Source organism: Xiphophorus maculatus, chromosome 10 (assembly GCF_002775205.1).
Source record: "Xiphophorus maculatus strain JP 163 A chromosome 10, X_maculatus-5.0-male, whole genome shotgun sequence".
Taxonomy (NCBI): domain Eukaryota; kingdom Metazoa; phylum Chordata; class Actinopteri; order Cyprinodontiformes; family Poeciliidae; genus Xiphophorus; species Xiphophorus maculatus.
Window position 1 is genome coordinate 2321038 of NC_036452.1, and position 21595 is coordinate 2342632.

The 21595-nt window shown below is 39.0% G+C and overlaps 1 protein-coding gene across 6 annotated transcripts in view; it reads right to left on the reverse strand.

Annotated features, from left to right (window-relative positions):
* Positions 1–3574: 3574 nt before the first annotated feature.
* Positions 3575–21595, reverse strand: part of LOC102237473 (protein outspread-like) — a 61261-nt gene continuing 43240 nt past the window's right edge. For 3 of the 6 annotated variants that reach the window (XM_023341280.1, XM_023341283.1, XM_023341284.1), the window contains 13 exons: positions 20768–20877; positions 20602–20640; positions 17279–17909; positions 16703–16819; positions 11797–15420; positions 10319–10466; positions 10139–10244; positions 9221–9380; positions 9042–9149; positions 7342–7428; positions 7099–7261; positions 5993–6078; positions 3575–4801 (listed from right to left, as the gene is read on the reverse strand). In XM_023341280.1, coding sequence (XP_023197048.1) covers positions 4730–4801; positions 5993–6078; positions 7099–7261; positions 7342–7428; positions 9042–9149; positions 9221–9380; positions 10139–10244; positions 10319–10466; positions 11797–15420; positions 16703–16819; positions 17279–17909; positions 20602–20640; positions 20768–20877 — 5451 coding nt within the window. In that variant the 3' untranslated portion in view covers positions 3575–4729. Of the gene's footprint in view, positions 4802–5765; positions 6079–7098; positions 7262–7341; positions 7429–9041; positions 9150–9220; positions 9381–10138; positions 10245–10318; positions 10467–11796; positions 15421–16702; positions 16820–17278; positions 17910–20601; positions 20641–20767; positions 20878–21595 lie in introns of all 6 variants that reach the window. The other 3 variants (XM_023341281.1, XR_002753403.1, XM_023341282.1) reach the window with 3 other exon arrangements.

The following is a 21595-nucleotide window of genomic DNA, read 5'->3' on the forward strand; positions in this document are numbered from 1 at the left end:
TCATTTCAATTAATTAATTACACATATTTTAACACGATAACACAATTAATCACATTTTTATCAGGTGGAACCTTCCTATTGACGTTTCCGGTAAACCCGTAAATCTGACGCACATGCTACATTGGCTAGCAGTACATTGCTAGCATTAATGTATGATGAAGCTGCTTCTCTTGGCTCATTAAGGGTCAATTTCTGCTTCAAAAAACAATCTGATTGGATGCTGGAAAAGACGAATGTTGTGTTTAAGTTGGGCTAAAAGGAGTTAGCTTATCAACTAAAGTAGGATCTTAATGCTAAACACAAAGCTGCTAACGCTAATGTCAGCGTCCACAGTCCATATTTCTAAAGCCGGTTCCTGAAACACTGGAAAGCTGAACTTTGCACCAGTCTGAAGGTTAACAGATTAAAATCAGTAAATATCTCTTTTATTGAGCTCATATGTCTGTTTATTCAATAAATCTTTAACAAAAATGGTTTTTCAATTGACAATGTTGCTTATTTTATCTATATAGTTGATTAAAATGTGACAAATTAATTTGACTTTAAACTTTAATCGAGTGCCACCACTAATAAAACCAGATCAAATTCTCCAGAGAATGAAATAAAGTATTAAATAAATGTTATTCACACAGACAGACATCCGGAGTTAAAGGTGAAGAAGCTCCTAAAGCCAAACCGCCCTCAACCCGGTTACCTGCGTTTCTTCTCCTGAAGGTCCGAAACGTCTCATCCCCCCACCGGAAAGGTCAGGGCCACAAACCTAAAGCTTTCTGACGGCTCTGAGGCCGAGGGTGGGGGGGCGACATCCTCAGGCCCCTTCACCACCATCAGAGAGTCAAAGGTCAACTGCCAGGACCAGTGGAGCCACCAGTGGACGTTCAACCCAACACTTTAAGACTCATCTTCCTCACTGCACTTTATTTATTTCCACTTTGTCATCATGACACTTAATTTTCCACCAGAAAATGAGAAGTGAAGTGAAAAATATTGTGCTTATGCTAGCACCAAATGGCTAGCAGCGGCCATTGCTTCTTCCCAGTCGTCCATCTTTGTTTCCTCTGAACTCACGCTTGGTCTCGGAAAGATTTGTGAGATTCATTTAGGCAGAGATATAAGTTCTTATTTTTATTTGTAAGAAATTTTACAAGCCAGGAATAAATCTAATAAAAAAATCATATAAGCAACAGCAAAAACACAAAATCCTATCAAGTATCAGGTATGTCATAGTATTATTTTTCATACTTTACTGCCAAATTTTATTATTGTTTTTATTTTATTTAACTTAATTTTGTTTCTTGCTTTATCATTTATCTACCTGCTGATTGTTATGAAGCATTTTGGTCCTAAATATGTTATATAAATAAACTTAGATTTTGAATATTCTTTTAGTGTAAATATCTAATATTTTAAGTAAAACAAAACAAACTCACAAGTAACTTTTCAGGAATTTATAGGAACTCATTTCAAGTTAGTAATTCCTAAATATTGATAAAAACAGTGCTAGTTATTTCATTTATAACACATTTTTCTCATTTTATCAGTGTAATCAGAGTACTTTTATATCAATTAAAAGTATATATTTTAAATATATACCCTAAAAGTATAATTTTTTTAAAAAGTTACTGGAGTAAATGTAAGTTACTGGAGTAAATGTAACCTCTGTCTTGTCTTCTTCTGTGTGGATCAGACCTCGGCTTCATTAAAGCTCAGCGCCAAAGCTGACGGCTCCCCCTGGTGGACAAAATTAGGAACTGCCGAGTTCACAAACAGAAAAAAACGATACTGTAAAAAATTCCAGTCACAAAACCGCCGTGTGGAAAAGTCTGTGCACCGCCCTGATTATTTATTGTTTGGCATGTTTGTCACACTTCAGGATTTCAGAACATCAAACCAGTAATATTTAAGTTGGTTTGATGTTATGAAACACTGAAGTGTCACAAACATGTAAAATAAATAAAATAAAAAAATAGAAATTCATGAACGGTGCAAACACTTTCACACCACTGTATTTCAATTTCCTGTTTCTTTCACATAAAAATAATTTAAAAAATAGAAAACATGGTCACCAGAAGTGATGTCGTTATTAAATACATTCATAAATATGTTAATGTACTGTTCTTAACAATTAAATAATTTAAATCAATAAATATCAATACGTTTGAAAATATTATTAAATGCCGTTCCTGTGTGATACAAGAACGGCATTTAATATTTTTCCAGTTGTCCCAGTCCCACCGTCCACTGGTCCTGTCCCTCTGAACGTCTCCACCACTTCCTGTTCCTGTGCAGATGAGCGGCTGACCCTCGTCGTCTACCGCCCGGCTGCTGTCCTCGGCTTCCTGCTCGCTCCGTCAGGTCAGTGTGGCGCCGGACGCGTCGTCCTGGTCTGCAGCTGGACTGACTCACTGACGCTCCGTTAGCAGCTCTGCTGTGTTGCTGCAGCAGGAACGTGGACGGATGAAGCTGCCGGTTCCTGGTGGACTTTAACCCTCTGAATCAGCTCCACTCCTGTCTCTTTAAGAATTCCCCCTCTGATGGGCTACCTTTCCTCTGATTGGTCGGTTTCACTTCAGATATTTAAATATTAAATGAACTTAAAAGCACGCAGACTCAGTCTGCACTGGATCCACGAGTACAACCGCTTATAAGGGCCACTGTAGATTGAAAAATAAAAATGTTATTAATTTCAGAAACTGTCTAGAAAAACCAAAGATATTTCTGGGCTCCAGAAGTGGAAAATATGTGAGAAAAAAAAATCAGAAATTTCAAAATGAATCTCAGAAATTTCCAAGGTTATTTCTGAGATTTAATTTCAGGCTGATTTATTAATACACTGTTTTAAATCTCAGTGTGTAAAGATGATCCAACTTTTGCATTAATAAATAATTAAACAGACAAAAACAGAATAATAAAAATCTAATTCAATTTCATCTTTTTCTTTTTTTTTTTACACAAGATTTAATTTTTAAATTAAACAGTTTAACACAGAACTGATGTTCACAGTCAAACCAGGCATTGCTTTTTTTAAACACTTCATTTATTAGACATTATACATTCAAATAGAAATAAAAAATATTCATATATATTCCAGGTAGAGCTATGGGGCAAGGTAAAAGTCTAAAACAAACATAGGTCTTCTGTATGGCATCCTCTTATGTACAACATGTGATGTGAATACTATACAGTGTGTTTCCATAGCTGCACAGGTTTCTGGGTGTTTGTACTCTAGATGAGCGCCAGGAGGCCGAGCGCTTTCAGACGCTTTACAGTAAAACATCGACAGCAGGATCAGCGGGAAGCAAAGCCTTCGTTTAAAAGTTTCACACTGAAGCGTAAAATCAGAAAATAAAATCATTCTGCTGCTTAAATTAAGCTGGGTACTCATGCAAAGTCCTAAACGGTTTAGTTTTTAAAGAGCGTATCGTCACACCGACTCACATACGAAGCTTTAAGTGCTTTAAAAAAGTCCACACTGCAAAAACAGAAAATCTGACCGAGTAATTTTGGTCTATTTTTTACTGCAAATATCTTATTACACCTGAAATAAGATAAAAATAAGTTAAAAGTAGCTTTTCAGCAAGATATAGAAGCGAGTTTTAAGTCAATAATTCAGATTATTTCACTTATGACAGGACAATTTTCCCATGTTGTAAATTAAATAGTCTGTCAGTTGAACCAGTACATTTTAAAATCAATATTGAGGAATTATTGATTTTAAAGAAGCTCCTATATGTTGAACAGTTAAATGTAAGTTAGTTTGTATTATTACAAATGAACTAAGATGTTTGTGCTAGAAAATAGATACAAATACTCAGTAAAATTGTGTTTTTGCAGTGTACAAACCCCTCATTGCAGATAAACATTTTATCAAGTATTTTAGGTTTGGCTTCTGCTCTGCAAATATCTCAGTAAACTTCAAATAAGAAAAAAATCCCTCGAGTCGCTTTTCAAAAAGAAAAAAAAGCTTGTTTTAAAAACATAATTTATTAATCTTGATTATAAAAAGTTCTACTTACAGATTATTTCACTTATAACAAAACATTTTCCCATAAGTCAGATAATCTGCCAGTGGAACTGAAATTTTTTCATCAATATTAAGGAATTATTTACATAAAATAAGATTTTATTTCCTGCTGAAAAGTTACTTGTAATTTTCAAATATACTCAGATATTTGCAATAGAAACTAAACCCAAAACATTCGGTAACATGTGTTTTTACAGTGCATCATAACAAACAAACTACTTTTCACTGAATGCACTGCAAAAACCAATTGCTTGTCACTACATCAATTTTAGATGAAAAAAATAAAAACACAAAGCTTCCTCAAGTAGTCCAGTGGTAAGTGCAATCTGAGCGCTCCCCCATCACACACACGCACGCACGCACGCACGCACGCACGCACACACACACACACAGTAACCCCAGTAGTTACATACAGCCCAACTGGTGCAACACAATAAAACCAGTAGACAGAAACACTGTAAATACAGCAGATAATTTATACTGGTAGATATTATTCTTGGTGTTTTGTTGTTTTTCCTATAACTTTAATTATGGGTGTGATGTTTGTTTTTCTTTTTAAAAAAGTACAGAGTTTTATAATCTGGATCCAGTTAATCCAGTAAAAACATGAGAAGTGGGAGGAATGGAAGCTAAAATTTCCAGATTTGAATGTTTTCGTTGGTACATCCAACCAGAATGGGAGGAAACTTGAGATTTTACACATATTTAAATCTTCCTGGTGTTTTTAGCCTCGAAAAGCTTCATGCGTTCCTGCACAGTCAGTCCCTCTTTCAGGCTCTGTGAGGAAACAAACACATTTTATTTATTTGTGGACAGAATGCATGGACAGTGTTTAAATATTTCAAAAATAAAATTCACTGATGAACATACAAACAGAAATCACCTCTAACAGTAAACATCCCGTACCTACTGTTAAAACCAGAAACTTCGGTGAATTTTTTATTTTTTACAGGGATTTTATGTGACAGACAAGAACAAAGTGTGAATTTAGTTTATGGTGACCCTGCAGGACACATATTTAATTTGTACAAGAATAAAGTTATAATATTTAGATTTAAAAAGTTGTAATAGTTAACTTTATTCTCCCAATTTTCTTTTCCCGTCACAGTATCGAGCCAAAGGAAATGCAAATGCATGCCACACTTTTCAGCTCTTTATTTCTGAAAACCATTTACACAAAAAAAAATCATCCATCATTTTCTTTACATTTCAGAATTACTAACAACTTTGTGTTCGTTTGCCACTTAATAAAAAAACAAAAAAGTTTCTCTGGTTTAATTTGTTACTAAAACGACAAAATGAATGGAGCAAAAATAAATAAAAATATGAATCCAGTTAAATGAAAGGAAACAAAGAAACTGAGTTTTCTAAGTGTTATATTTTATAAAGAGGCTTTTAGTTGTGAGTAGAGGGAAGGAAGTGAGTAGAGGGAAGGAAGTGAGTGAGAGGGAAGGAAGTGAGTGAGAGGGAAGGAAGTGAGTGAGAGGGAAGGAAGCGAGTGAGAGGGAAGGAAGTGAGTGAGAGGGAAGGAAGTGAGTGAGAGGGAAGGAAGTGAGTGAGAGGGAAGGAAGTGAGTGAGAGGGAAGGAAGCGAGTGAGAGGGAAGGAAGCGAGTGAGAGGGAAGGAAGCGAGTGAGAGGGAAGGAAGCGAGTGAGAGGGAAGGAAGCGAGTGAGAGGGAAGGAAGCGAGTGAGAGGGAAGGAAGTGAGGGCGAGGTCAGTTCGGGTCATGCTAATACCTACAGCACATCTTTAGGCAGCGGCTGCAGGGGGAGATGACCCCAGCGGGGGGTCAGCTGTCCCATGACACCTGCTCAGTGACAGACTGATGGACAAAACAGACAAACTTACAGCAGCGGCGCTAAAAATATCCAGACTTTACGACCTGGGAGGAAAAACACTAAAAAAACACAGAAACGTCTAAACAGACAATATCAGCTACTAAACAACACAACAAGAACATCACTGACCTTTGACCTTAGGCCTCGCAGCTGCTTGGGGGGTGTTGACTTTTCCTTTTTCATGAAATCTGGGTTACTTTTTGATTTCATGATGTCTAAAACACATTAAAACTGTAATTAGCCACAAATATATCAGTTCATAACAGTAAATTAGATATTTAGTCAATTTTAGTGTTTATTAATAGTTAAATTTTAATCATTTAGCATTTATTATACAAACAAACATTTATAGTTTAAGAAAAATTATGGACACATTAAAACCCATTAATGTTTACTAGTGGATTATCTGTTTTATATTATCTATTAAATATTAATATACTAACCATGCTCAGATTAAAGGAATAAATTACAACATAATGAATGAGACAAAGTGGAAGAAGTAAATAAGTGCTAAATGTTTGAGTTACTGAAACAGGAAGTGCTTTTATTTTGATATTTTCAGCCATTTTCAGCCTTGTAATGATAAAGTAGCTTAAGGTTACTTTGTATTATTCTGAAAAAATGAAATAAAATACGAGAAAAATATGAGAAACTAATCTCTGTTTTCATAATATCCATTTCATTACATATTGAACAAAATTTTAACTATAAAAAACAACCAAAATAAATATGCTAGCTTAGCGCTAACAGGAGAAATGGGTCGTCGTGTTGCCATAAACGAAAGAGAAATCCTACAACCACTAAAATCTGACGGGGGCACTCCATTTTTATTTACATTTTGTGAGAAAGGAAGTGTCTTCTTCAGAGGTTTTTTATGTCATTTCCTTCAGTGGTTTCTGGTGCAGCGCCCCCACAGGTGAGGAGGGGAACAGGTTGCTCAATTGTTTTGATTTGTTTGACTCAGTGCAATGTGAAAGAGAACCAACTGAAAATGCAACAAATGTTGCAGTTTTAGTCTCCAATTGAACCGAGAGTACCGGACTATCAGGTGGGAAAACGGTCAAAGACTCGACCATGAGTCCAAATTTAAAAATAATATATTTTTAATTTCTTTTAAATAAACAAAATAAAAAAGTTTTAATTTAAAAGCGACTCGAGTCTCCATCTCTGGTCCAGACCAACTGAGACAACTTCAGTTTGTCTTACTGGGAGGTAAGGAAGACGTTTGAACAAACCGTATCCGGATGTAACGGCGTCGTCAACATTCCTCTCCCCCAAAGCTTCAGTGGCCATGAGCAGCTTCTCCTTCAGCTTGCTGATATCACAGTCGGCCTTCGCCTTCACAATGCTCAGCTCTGTGTAAATGTCCTTATATTTATCCGTGGCGTATTTCTTGTCCTGGCAGAGAAATCGGTTGCGGTTCAAACAAGGTGTTAATAAAGAAGCGAACCTCCGGTAAACATTTTGGTTTCACTCACCCTCAAAGCAGACTGCAGCTCGTCCTTCAAAGAGTGGATTTCCTGCTTGAGATACTGGATCTCTGACTCTTTTATCCGTAGCAGCACCTTTAAAGAAGAAAAGTTCTCACTGTGTGCGATTTCGTAGCAAAAAGGATTACACAAATTGAAATTACAAAAATTAATTTGCTAAACGGAAACACACCAATTAAGAAAAAACCAAAACATTTTTTATAAAAAGTTGTTGCTCGTGGTTTTTCAGCCTTGTCAAAATAAATTAATTTCACTAAACGCTTTTTTCACAACACATGAGTCACATGATCAACAGCTGGATGTTACTGCTGGCAGAAACGACGAAGTAGAAGACAGGAAGTGGTCTTTTTCATGGTTTGTAGTTTATTTTTTTTCAGACAATGTGCAGCTCACAGATCATAAAAAGTTGTGTATTGATTGAACGTGCTGAATCCATTGTTCTTCTGTAAAATGGCCGACTATCATTTCCCAAAAACACCGTATAAGTAGCCGCTAGCGCGGTTTGTCGCTCCAACGCCTGAATAAGATGATGTGCGCTAGCGCTACGGCTAATCATAAGTGTAGTCTCTGTTGAAATCCGTCGCTGCTATGAATTTTAATGACTTACTGCATACATTTTTTTAATATATATATATATATGTACCCCTCCAGGGGGTCTTTTTGTGGGCTCTAGTGTCCCTTATTTTTTGAAAGTAGGCTGACAGGAAAGGGGGAAGGAGAGGGGGGAGACATGTGGCAAATCTCGCCGGGTCCGGGAGTCGAACCCGCAACAGCCGCGTCGAGGACTCAAGGCCTCCAAACATGGGTCGCACTATCCCCTACGCCACCACGGCACGCCCAAAATATCGCATGAATAAGCTTATTTATCTATTTCTAATTTAATGGAAACCCCTCCATTATGAAATTGTGTTTTTTTGACATTAGCATAATATAGACGCACTCTAGATCCCACCCCTTCTCTTCGCTGGAGGGCAAAAAGCTGCTAGCCAACAACGACTAGCATTGGTGTTAGCCGTCAAGTTAACATCACGAGCTAAATCTCAAAAGAAAAAGGGACACACTGCTTTGCTACTAGTCAACTCTACGACAATTAGATAATAAGGCCAGGAAAAACCTTTAATTAAGAAGGGAAGTAGTTCAGTTATGCTAGCTTGACTATGATAACTGTAACATGGAGATGTGCTGTGGAATTGTGTGTTTGGGTTCAGTTAAAAAATAAAAAAGAAAGGCAACCTTAACACCACCTCTGACAGATCGTAAGTAGAACCGGTGGTTAAATCAGCTAATCTACCACGATCGCTTAATAATCGCAAAACTGTAACGGACTGAGTGTCCTGTTCTTTGTATGGGAAATGTTTGATGTTGAATCCTGATGTTTTTAGCTTTTAGCGGCGTTATTGTCAGTTGCTATGGCAACGAGTCTGGTGTAGTGTAGCTGACACGGAGAGAGAGAAAATAGAAGATTAATGACTGTTTTTGAGTTTTTCCGCATCATTTTTCCCTTTGCTGTAGATCACTGGGCTAAATTATTAATGCCTTCATCTCCAGGTTTCATTTAGTTAACGGGATCGTTTTAAGGATGGCGAGGAAAAGAATCGTCTTTTTCTCCTCCAGCGTTGTGTGCATGTGCTAAGTTTCCTGATGTAAACAGGCAGATTTGCGCAGCTAGTGAGCGCAGGTTTACCCACCTCCAGTTCATAAACGTCTTTGCCGTGAGTCAGTGGAGAGAGAGCCGTTTCCCCGCTGAAACATGAGCGCATGCGAGTGATTTCTGCGGTCAGCCTGTTGTTCAGCTCCTGCAGGACAGAAAACGGCGTTTTGGACCAGCAGACGGGGACGTGTTTCTGGATTTGAGCGGGTTGCTGACCTGGTTGTGAGCGTTTAGCTCCTGGTTCTCTCTCTGACACTGCCGGAGGGCCTGCCTCTCTGCCTCCAGCGCCTGAGCCAGGTGAGCGTTCTCCAGACATTTCTGGGAGTATTGCTCAGATAAAACCTCCAGTTCTCTATGAATGGACTGGAGCTCTTCCCTAAACAACCAGACAACAGTTTTAACCTCAACTCCCTCCACATGCATGTTTGTCACATGAACAAGCACAACAAAACATTTCTGTGTGTGAAGGACATTTCTTATAGGTTTTTAACTTAATATCCACATTTTCTTGGAAAATTTGTAAGCAATAATCATCAAAATTAACTGAAATAAATGCTTGAGGTATGTCAATCTGAGTATAATTAATCTTAAATTAGTAATTTCTGTAACTCTTTACACTGCAAAAACTAAAAAATCTACCAAGTATTTTTGTTTTAGTTTTTACTGCCAATATTTTAATACACTTGGAATAAGACAAAACTAACTTACAAGTAACTTTTCTGATTGTTTTAATAATAATTCCTTAACACTGACAAAAAGTTGAGATTATTTCACTTATAACAAGAAATTTTTTTCCTTGTTAAAGTGAAATAATCCGCCAGTAGAACCAGAATTTGGTTGCTAGGTAACGGGACAGACTTAGCTGGGGTTGCTAGGCAACGCTGCCAGTGGAACTAGCACTTTTTCATCAATATTAAGGAATTATTAACTTAAAACATGCTTCTATATCTTGCTGAAAAGTTACTTGTAAGTTAGTTTCGTCTCATTTCAAGTGAACTAAGTTATTTGCACTTGAAACCAGACCTAAGATACTTGGTAATATGTGTTTTTACAGTGTGATTACATTTTAATTTACTACGTTGCAGCTGTAAATCTCTAGCGCAGTGCTAAATCAGTTCAGGTACTGGAACGTACTCGTACTGCAGGCGGAGCTCGTCGATATCAGAGTTCAGACCGCTCAGATGGGAGCGCTGGTTCTTCTCCAGTTCCTCCTTATGTGCGTTTTTCATCGCTTCAATAGCTACATCGAAGAAACGTGTTTAATCTCTGCCCAGCTTAACACAAAATTAGCGTGATTATTAGCTGACTTCTTACCAGCAATAGTAGCAGCGGTTTCTTCAGCCAGCAGTCTCTCTCGCTCCTCCATGAGTTTGGAAATCTCCCGCTGGTGCTGCCGCTGGAGGTCTTCCACCACCTTCTGGTGGGTTTCTTCCATTGCAGCAAAGCCTCGCTCGCATGTCGCCTAGGGAAAGAAAAGGCCCAGCATTTTATGTTTCAGTCGGCTATTTGTCTGTGCGTTTCATCACCTGAGATGTGATTTACTTGTGGCTACGCATTAAGTTCGACGTCTAGGTTGCATGCAGAAATCGGTGGCAGAAGGAAAGAAGATTATCTAAAGCTCAGCTACATTAGTAGAGCAAGTTAAAGCAGTGAAACTGTTGCCCAGAAGACTTGAATTTTTACATAAAGACTACTTTTTGCCATATATGGATGTGGGAAATGGTATGGCTTTTAATGCCAAGTAAAAATGACAAAAGTTTGGTAAAAATAAAACAGTTTTTGTTTGCTCCATCCAGTCCATCATACATTTCTCCTGGTTTTCTGTTAAAATCTTCTTTGTTTGGCTGATTATTCAGTCAGATGCAGCTTCCACAGGTTAGAAAACAAAACATTTATAGTCCAATATCAACAAAATATTCACTTCTCCTCATGTTGGGAACCAATCCACCTTTCAGTCCAATTCATTTTATTTACTTAGCACCAATTCACAGACAGACAGGTCCAATTCATATCCAATTTCCATTCAAATCAACCCAATACAATCAAAAGTCCAATTCAATTTATAACATAAAACAGTCAATTAAGTTGACAATTTAATGCCAATAGGAAACAATTAACAGGATTTTATGTCTGAGATATTCTCCAATTATGATCAACTAACTGGATTTGAAAGGTTAAATGGATATTTACAGCTGATTAAAACGTTTACTAAATGAAGGTGTGTTTATAGGAAAGAGAAGTTGTCTGAGCACACAAGCTTGTGGTACTCCATGACCAACACTGCATAAGAAAAGTGATTATCAACAACATCAACAAACTGTAATCTGTCAAATAAATATGGATTAATTTGCTGCAGTCAGCAACTCTTTCTGACTTGAATAATTATTATTTTTGGCAATTAACTTTAAGAAAAAAACATGATGTCAAATGAACAAAACATCAAAATCCAGCCTGAACCAGCAACTCAGAAAATAATAATAGAAATGATTATGTATCATAACTGCATGGTTTCAAGTTTATTTTCAGCATCTTTTTTTGCTATTTTCATCCGAACTTCTGACTGGGAGAAATAATTTTTAGCATTAGCGTCTGAATGGAGCAACCAGGATGGACTGAGCAAGGAAGTCTAACTTCACGCCAATATTCATAGCTGCATTAAATTTGACCTAGACTTTTAAAATAGAAAATCACACCATTTCCCAGTAACAGTAAAATAAATGTCACTAAAGCTCACTAACCGTCTACTTCTCTCTGCTTTAAATATTTAATTTATGTAATGAAAGAAGAAAAACCTTAAGACTCTCAAAGTCTCTCTGGTATTTCTCTCTCAGGCTGGCCACATCCCCTTCCAGGTGCTTGTTCTCCAGCTCGTCCTTCATGCTATTCATCTGCGTCTCCAGCTCCTGGATTCGCTCCTTCAGAACCATCATGGAGTCCAGCTCTGACACGTTTGGCACATCCGCCCTCTTCCCCTCGTCTTCCTCTTCCATTCGAGACTCGACCTCTTTGCAGGGAGGCGAGTGTTTGTTGGCACTCTGAAAGCCTTCGACATACTGGGAATGTAACTTATCCAACTCCTCTTTGTGAAAATGCTGGAGCTCCACGATCCGGTCTTTGAACTGCTCCTCCAGCTTCCTAACGTGACGGTTGTGACGCTCCTCCATGCTGTCGATATCCGCCAGTAGAACCTCGAGCTTTCTCTGACTGTCAGCGGCCGTCTCTATGAGCGCCAGCTCTGTTGAGGCGCGGCAACGCTCCTCTTGACTGAGCTCGCTTTGGCACTTCTCCTTCAGCTCTTCGGTCTCCTTCTGGAAACGATCCTCCAGGAGAGACACTTGCTCCTGCTGAAGGGTGAGCTGGTTAATGCGTTCACTGAGCTCACTTTTCAGGGTTTCGTTCTCTCTCTGGAGAGCAATCATAGTTTGGGAGAAGTTCTCTTGCTCCTGTCGCAAAGAAACCTCGTATTTTTCTTGAATTTCCGCAACTTTGAACGAATGCTGCTGCACCAGAGCTTCCATATCCTGACTGGTTTGCCTACACATGCCTAGCTCCTGCTCGTGCTTGGCCCGCAGCCTGCATGCCACATACGCCACCTGAGCCTGAATGAGGGCTTCTCGCATGCAAAGAGAGGTACTTATGACATTATGGGATGTTTGGTGTCCTAAAACCGCCTGGATCATTTTAGACAGTGCAGGATGGCTTCCACTGCTTTCTATCTCCTCTGCGTACCTTTGCAGGATACCTGCTTGTCTTTGGAGCTCGTTAGCTAGGTAGTCATGAGCGTTTTGAAAGGATTCAATAGACTGACCGCCATATGGCATCACACTTGCCAAGTGTCTATCAACGACTTCCTCAGCCAAATCTCTAGCTTCCTCTACTTCAATCTGCTCCATGTAGGGAGCGAGTTCAGGGGGGCGAATGTCAGCCAACTTCTGTTTGCCAATACCGAGGTCCTGTTTCACATCCTTGATAACAGATTTTAAATCAGGTGTTTTTGAAGCATCAATAATTGCTTTAAGAGCCGTTTCCCTTTGATTGAGTCTAAACTGGGCGTCAGCCAACTCTCTTTTGAGTAGTTTGAATTTCTCCTCGTAGCAAAGTTTAAGGTTTTCCACTGAGTAAGTGATTTCTGCTTTGAGGAAGGTGTTGATTGTGATGGTTTCATCTTCAATCTCTTTGATTCCAGCAGCATCAGCCTCAGATTTCTCAAGGTCCTTCCAGAATGTACTTTCCAACATCAGCTTCCTGGTCAAGACATCCGCGTAAACTATCGCCAAGCAATCCTGTTCACTTGTTTTGACATGCTCCAAGTCTTGCCATATCTCAACAAGAGCTTGCAAAAGGTCGGACTTCGAGGTTTGTATCATCAAAGCCATTTTGTTCAAAACGGCAGCTTCAAAGGACAAAGTTTTGGCAAAGAGGAGCCGGGACTCCTTGTCTAAGGTCTCTGGGGTTTGAGCAACCGGTGACTGCTCGTCCAACGTCTTCTGACCTTGTCGGATGTGCAAAGAGGCACTAAATAAATCACTCTCTATTTCTGAAAGAGACTGCAGCTGTAAATCAGTGGTACCATGGGAGCCACTTAGCATCGCCCTAACTTTCTCGCGCCCATTTTCAACATACACCAAGGCTTTGCTATAATGCTCGAGAGCAGAACTACTCCTTGTTTCACTTTCAACACTCCTAATCTCCTCTGGGGAGCAAGGCACGCTTTCCGACAACTTTGGATCGGTATTGGAGACATCTCCGGGTTCTATGGGCCGTTGAATGACAACATTCTGTGTGAGATTTCTCAGCTTATCCTCAGTGGTGAGCAGTTTTGTTTCTAGTGCGTGTATGATGGCAATGAACTTCTCTGGGTCACTAGTGTGCGAGAGCGCAATGTCAGAGATCTCTTCGTCAGCTGAACTTGTTTGACTGGCGTCTACAACTTCAGGACCAACATATTTTTGGCACTGAATACTTGAAAATCGGATCCTTGGTCTCTTTGCTTCAGATTCTTTATCATCAGAGGAGCTCTCCATATTGGAAGAGTCATCTATGGACAGGTCTGTTCTTGACAACAAGGGAGATGATGTTTTAACTGTTCCAGTTTTGTCCTGGTCTGAGAGTTGCTTCCTTTCCAAGCAGAGGTCTGCGTAGCCCAGCTGCAGGGCAGTCAGGTGCTGCTCCAACTCTGCAATGCGGTCCTCTGCAACAACAAGTTTGGCTTGCAGATCTTCTTCAGCACCGCAAGGCTCAGTCTTACTGATGAGACTTTGACTCATTTGACAAAGAAGAACCTCTTTAGCTTGCAGCTTCTGTTCAGTTTCCTCCAAGCTGCTGCCAAGCGCAGTCATTTTGACCAGAGCCTCTTTAAGGTCCGCCTCTTTACGCTCCATCAGCCTTTCATACATCTCTTTAGTCTGCTTGATTTCCTCTTCTTTTTCTCTGAGAAACTGGCTCATCTTCTGAAACTCCTGTGTAGCACGCTCATATGAATGCTCCAGGGTGTAGTAATCTGCTTCCTCGGTTTCCAGACGATTGCGTAGCTTGTTCACTTCGCGGTCTGCCTCTGTGATCTGGTTGAGAAGCTCCTGGCAGCGACAGGTCAGCTGGCCTTTCTCCTCCTCCAACCTTCGCACACTTTCCCTCAGCGTTTCCATCCTGTCCGTCTTCAGATCTAGCTGCTCCTGCAGCTTCAACATTTCCTCCTTGTGCTCCTTCCCACCTGATGCCCGCCTCCCTCTAAGCAAGGCCTCAACCTGTTGCTCAGCCTCCAACAACCTGTCTTCTACTTCCTTCTGTGTAGATTCGGCCTCTGCCAATCTTCTGCTCAGGTTTTGCCTCTCTCTCTCATGTTTCTCTTGCATGATCTGCTGCTCATTCCTCAACCGCTCCTCCTTTAGCGCCTGGCCCTCTTCAGTAGCGGCTAGCCGAGCCACAACCTCCTGCAGCCTCTCTTGCAACCTCTGTATCTCTTTCACATGATCTCGTTGCAGAGCCTGCTGGCGTTCCAGGTGCCTGAGGGCCTGGTTCCTCTCCAAAAGGCTTGCCTCAACCTCCCGGAGTCTGTCTTCGCTATCCTTCAGCTGGGCTCGCAAGGTGGCTTCGTTGCGGCCGTATTCCTCCTCTTGTTCCTTTGAGCGCTCCTGTTCCAGTTTCAGCTCGTTGCGCATTCGAGCCACAGCTTGTTCACTCGCTACGATTTCCGCCATTGCAGATGCAAGTTTGGTTTGCAGAGCCTGAATGTCGGTCTCATGGCGGTCTATGGCATCCTGAGCTTCGGTGTAGCTTCGCCTTAATGTCCGGATCTGCTGCTGAGCGAGATCTTGCTTGCGCTTTTGGGACTCCAGCTCGCCCTGCAAGTCTTGGTTGAGCTTGTGTAACTGTTGCCATGGCACTTTGCGTGGTGATGAGGAAGGTGGCGTTGCACTCTTGAAAAGATCATGAGACATTTTCATTAATGACATTGTCCTATCTTACCCACCATTTATAGAGAACCACATCTCAGGGATTAGCAGAGAAATAAGTTTTCTCCTTTCTTGTGAATATTCCTGTTTATTTGAAGTTTTTTTTTAGCAAGCTTCCACTGTGCTTTTTCAGGGTTCACTTGAAAAAAGAGAAAAACCTCAAAGAACTACATCCTTTCAGACTTAATGGGGTGCTAACATAGAGTTTCTGAAAAAAAAAACTGCAGGAATAAAAGAGTGAAAACACATTAAAAAGCATGCAGAAACCGAGCTGGGAAGCACACACGCAGACAGAAGGAAAAAGCACAGCGCGAAACTTACTGATCAAGATTCTTACCTTAAACTCAACAAATCAAATCAGTTATTTTCCCAGGAGATGTGAAACTCGATTAGAACAAGTTAGTGAAAACTCATGCTTCAAAAAACACCACAACCATGCATTTCAGTTCAAGAGATTAAGCAACAACTCCCATTAGTAGATTGGTTTAAAAAAATATACTCGTCTTTCACACAAAAATCTGCAGATTTCGTAACAAAAACAGTTTTTATTTTACATTATGAGGTATAAAAACCTCACCAGGGTTCTGTCTCTTCAACAACAGAAAGATTTGTTAAAACTACATATTGCAATGCTGGTTCACTGGGTTCGTTAGGATACTTATAACTTTCAGTAAAATAACTCACACCAGGAGGGTGGGTATTATGTCATAGCAACATTTTTGAGCCAATTTCAAGACATCTGATACGGCTATGTCTGAAGTCAAAACACTTTTAAGTAATTTTTTACATGCATAGACTTTTTATAACAACTGAATGTAAGAATTACTTGATTTTGCTGTAAAATGTCAGTATGTGCCTGGGACATACAGAATGCTGTGACTTTAAATAGATCAATTTTGTGTTTCAGCTGAGAAAAACAAACAAGGACTGAGTACACATACCTGAGGTACTCCTGTGCTCACTCTGAAGGAACATACGTTTTAAAGTAATTTCTGATATATAAGGCATTTTCATAACAACTGAAGGTGACTTGATTGTGTTATAAAACGGGACCATGTGCCTGGAAAATACATAACAACCCCCTTTAATAAAACCTTTTTCCAAATAAATAAAATTCTGAAGAAAATGACTCCATTTACTCCCAGAAATTAATGAAGACTTGACATGTCATTGGGAAACTGATGTTTTAAAACCTGTAAATGTTTCTGACTGATAATTGGTGAACAGCTGAAGCAGCGATCCGTACCTGCAGGATGTATCCCTCCCTGGCGCTTTGCTCCCGGCCCAGAGCGTCCTCCAGTTGCTCCTTTAGCAGACTGTTCTGCTCCTGCAGTCGGTCCAGCTCCTTCTGCTTCTGTCCCAACTGGAAGACACAGGCCATTTATTCCAGCTTAACCAACAGAACCAAGAGTTTCCATCGTAGTTTCTAATTGTTCCTAATTAACATTTTCAAGCAAAATGCCGCAATTTTAAAGTTAATAAGTTAAATAATGAATAGCTGTTCTGCAGCTCAGAGAAACAGATAACATGTTCACAATGTGTCAGGAAACAGTGGAAACTATGACGGAGTATCAGAGCCAAGCTAAGGAAAAACTATTTTAGAATAAAGGACTTTATTCTTGTGATTTTATGAGTAATTATAAAAATAAAGTTGTATGATAATAAAGTCATAATATTACATAACTTAAATCCCAATATGAGAATAAAGTGATAATATTACGAGAATAAAGTTGTACAAGAATGAAGTCATAATATTATGTCTTCACTCTCATAATGTCTTTATTGTCGTAGTTTCGTCATATTTCCGTGGTTAAAGTCTCACCTCCTTGTCCAGCAGCGCGGCTAGCTCGTTAGCCGGCAGTTGCTCGTTAGCCGGCAGTCGCTCAGCGGTTCCTGCAGTCGTGGAAATCGGCACCTGCTTCTCCTCTCTCAGTGGCGTCGTCTCCACCTGATGCCACCGCTGTTCGATTTCCTGTCTGATGTTTGGAGCGACGCCGTCCGTCGCGTCGGCGCCCCACAGCCCGACCGCCCTGTGGTCGACGTCCATTTTGCCTCGCTCCTCTGGGGACGGCTCGTCTTTCGCGTCGGCAGGGGGCGGAGCTGATACGGACGAGGTTTGCAGGGAGGAGGAAGTCGCAGGCGAGGAGGCCAGCGAGGAGGCGGAGGAGGAGGGCGAGCAGGAGGAGGTGGTGGAGAACGCCGAGCTGAGGTCAACTGTTTCCGCTCGTTCTTTTACCGGCTTCTCCTTCCTCTCCATTTTGAATTCGGTCCAGTCAAAGGTTTTGGAGCGGCCCTCTCGCCGGCGCTCGCGGACTCCTTTCCTACGCGGCTCAGACGGAGGAGTGGCGGCGTTGCTGCCCGGCGACTGCTTGGAGTCGTCCAACTTGGGGTCAGAGGTCACCTGACACGGCTCCAACATCACATGGCTCTTTAGGTTTTCATCAGGGATGGATCTGGATCAACAAACAGTACAAACAGATTTAATGGAGGAGAGTTTTATACCTGCATCAGTTCAAATACAGTCGAAATAAACATGATGGTGAATTAGAGTCATCATAGAGACAGAAAAAAGGGGCAAATTTATGGCCTTTCTAGAAAAAACAAGAAAATTTCTAAGTTTGAAAAATCTAAAATTTACTTGGAAAAAAACTCTGAAATTATTAGATTAATCTGAGAAATTTGAGGAAAAAACGACCTTTTTTTCCCAAGAGTAGAAATCTAGAAAAAAAAAAAATCAAAAATTTTGAGATCAATCTCAGAAAAAAAAGAATCATCAAAATTTGAGTTTCAAAAGAAAAACTTTGCTGGTTAAAACTTAAATTTCTAGGGGGGAAAAACCTTTTCCTGAGTTTCGGTCAATTTTTTTTCATTTCTGAATCTCAGAAATTTCTACTTTTTTTTCAAGTTTCTAAAGTTGTCAAAATTTCAGATTTTTATTTAGCAAATTTTCAGACTTTTCAAACAGGAATTTTCTTGTTGTTTCTACAAAATTTCTGAGTTTTTCCTAAGATTTTTTATATTGGAAAATTCCTTTTTTTTTTTTTACTTTTTTTAATAGAAAACATCCGAGATTAATCTAAAAACGTCTGAGTTTTTGTTAGAAATGTACTCCTCTGTTCATCTACAGTGGCTCCAACACGCCGTCGTAAATCTCAGCCTCTTCCAGCTGTGCGTTTACAGAGTTTCTGCAGGACCAACTGAGATTTAAGATTTTTACAACTTTTTCATAATCAATTATGATTCCAGTCACCTAAACCAGAATAAGCAGCACATATAATCCTTTATTTAAACCTTGAACTGATTTTATCGTTTCCTTTATTGACATTGTTTAAACCAAATGTATTAAAAGTGGCCAGTATACAGTTAGTATTAAAAAAATGCATTATGTTGAAATTATCTGAGAAACTGAAATTTTGGTTTTTAACCCTTTGTCAGCCACAAACATAAAAAATTTACAGGCATAATGAACAAATCTATTTCTAAGGGATATTTAAGTTTAAATTCTTCGAATTAAATCACTGAAATGAATAAACTTTTCTATAATATTCTAATTTTTTAACATGTAACCTGTAAATTTATGGTGTATTTAAATATATTTTTTACTACTTTATGTGCAAGTACAGAAGAAAATTGGCTAAATTAAAATAAAAATATTCACATGATAAGAATTTCTGCTTTGTTTACATTGTCAGTAGCATAATGGCTGCTGTGGACAAATTGCTGCATATTTATGCAGCTGCCATATGCTTGTTCAGGAGGGATTGCTGCACAGATTTTGGTAGAAACTAAATGTTTTGTTTTGATTGTGACCTGCAGAAACCCTGAATCACCACCGTAAACAGAGTCTAGTCAAAGTATTAGAAACATTTATAAGACAGGCGAAGCGACGAAAGCAGCACAGAAAATCTGAGAAAAGCGTCAACGTAAACATCGTGTCTAGAAGAAGAATGAGAGGAATCTGGTGGCGGTAAGCTGATAACAGATGTGTTGGCGAGAAACGAGACAGAATCCAGATCAGCACGGCTTAAATGGGTCATTAAATGTGAGGTCAAAGGTCAGATGGGCCGGGGTTAACAGTGGAGCAACAAGGTGTGAGTTTTCTATGCAGGGAAGAATTAAAGAGACGACCTGGAGACAAACATACAAACTAAGACATTATCATAATATTATGAGAATTAATATGCAAAGTTACCAGAATACAACTTTATTACGGTAATATTATGTATTATTACCACTATTATCATACAACTTTCTGTTTAATCTCATTTGATTTTCTCGTAATATTCCGACTTTTCTGGTTGTATTTTAATTACTATTCTGTTAATATTTTTACTTTATTCTGATATTTTTACAGATTAAAATATTTATTCTGGTAATCTTACGTCATTATTAGTATAATTTTTATCACATTATGACTGTTCGTGTACTACTAGAACTTTCTTCTCATATAATTACGACTTTACTTTGTTCAAATTCGATCCTTTATTCTCATTATTACAGCTTTATTTTATGTAAGTACAGTTATTCTGGTAATTTTATGACTTTATTGTTGTACAACTTTTACCTTGGAATATTATAATAAAATTCCTCATTATTACGACTTTATTGTGTAAATATTATTTTTATCATATTATGACTGATGGTTTTTTTCTCAATATAACATTTTTCTTGTGTTATTCCAACTTTATTCTAGTAATATTTTTACTTTATTCTCATTAAGAATATTATTCTAGTATTATCATGACTTTAATGTCATCATGACCTTATTCTGATATTCAACTATTCTCGTAATATTATGACTTTATATCATACAAATTTATTCTTGTATGATAACAACTTTATTCTGGCAATATTATGACTCTATTCTCATAATTATTATATATTTTTTTCTTATACTGGCCCTAGTACTGCATCATAAAGAAGATAAATATAATATAATGTAATAATATAACAGATTTGTCTGTGTTTCCAGAGAACTGCAGAGATAACCGACTGTTTGCTCTGCAGATATTTCTGTAGCATCAGTTTTATTCTGGCCTCTACTGAAGCACAACATGACTGAGTCACATGACCACAAGCACGCCGGGACGGACACTGCTGAGCGATTACATCATGGCTTGAAATTCAACACACAAGCGCTCCAACCTGGGCTTCAGAACGGACAGTTTCAGAGAGATGTTTTTCCTGGAAGCGGGCAGAAAACACCGGAAGAGCAGGAAGAGAAAGAAGGGGAGAGCGGGTGAGGAGGGGCAGGAGACGGGCGTTTAGATAAATCAAGAGTCTGCCAGCGTTGACCCCGGCCGGGGATTACCGGGTGACGTCGGGGGCGACGGTGGGTCGGACGTTCTTCATGATGGCCTGGATCCAGTTGCGACGGATCCCAGAGGTCATGGCGGACAGCGTGCAGGCGCCGTCCTTACACTGGGAACAGGAACAGCGTTTCATCAGAAAACACATTTCGGATGTTTGCACACGAGAAAACACAAAAAACATGTTACCGCATGAAACAGTAAAATTAAACAGTTTTAAAGCATTTAGGGTGAATTTGGAGATAAAATAAAACAGATGAACTAAAGAAGGTAGTTTCAGTTCACTATCATATTATGTATTAATGCTATTAATAATGTCTTGTTATAGTATTCAGCTTTCTACAGCAGCGAGAAGGTAGGATATGACAAAATTTTATGTTTCACATAACACAGTTTTAGTAATTCTAACTGATCCAAAACAGGCAAAGTTAACTAACAGTAAAATATGTCTGTTTTTTATGAAGTTTATGAAAATATCTAGTTTCTACAGAAAAGGATTAGAGAAAATGAAAAAAAATCTGTACATTTTTTAGAATTCCATGATCTTTTGTGTAATTCTGACTTTTTCTCAGAATTACGACATTTTCTGATCTTTGAGCTCAGAAGAGTCTGAACGCTTAAGGAAAAGTCAGAATTCGGTTGAAAAAAAAGTTGAATTCAAGATGATTAAAATAAGATTTTCTTAAAAATTAAATCTTGAAAAATCAAAAATTCCATGAACCAATAAAACCGATTTAACGCCCAGCCCTCCTCCAGACCAAATGGGCGACCTTGTTGGTATTTTTGCTCCACTGAATTATGATTAATTGGATTCCCTCTGAATGTTTTTA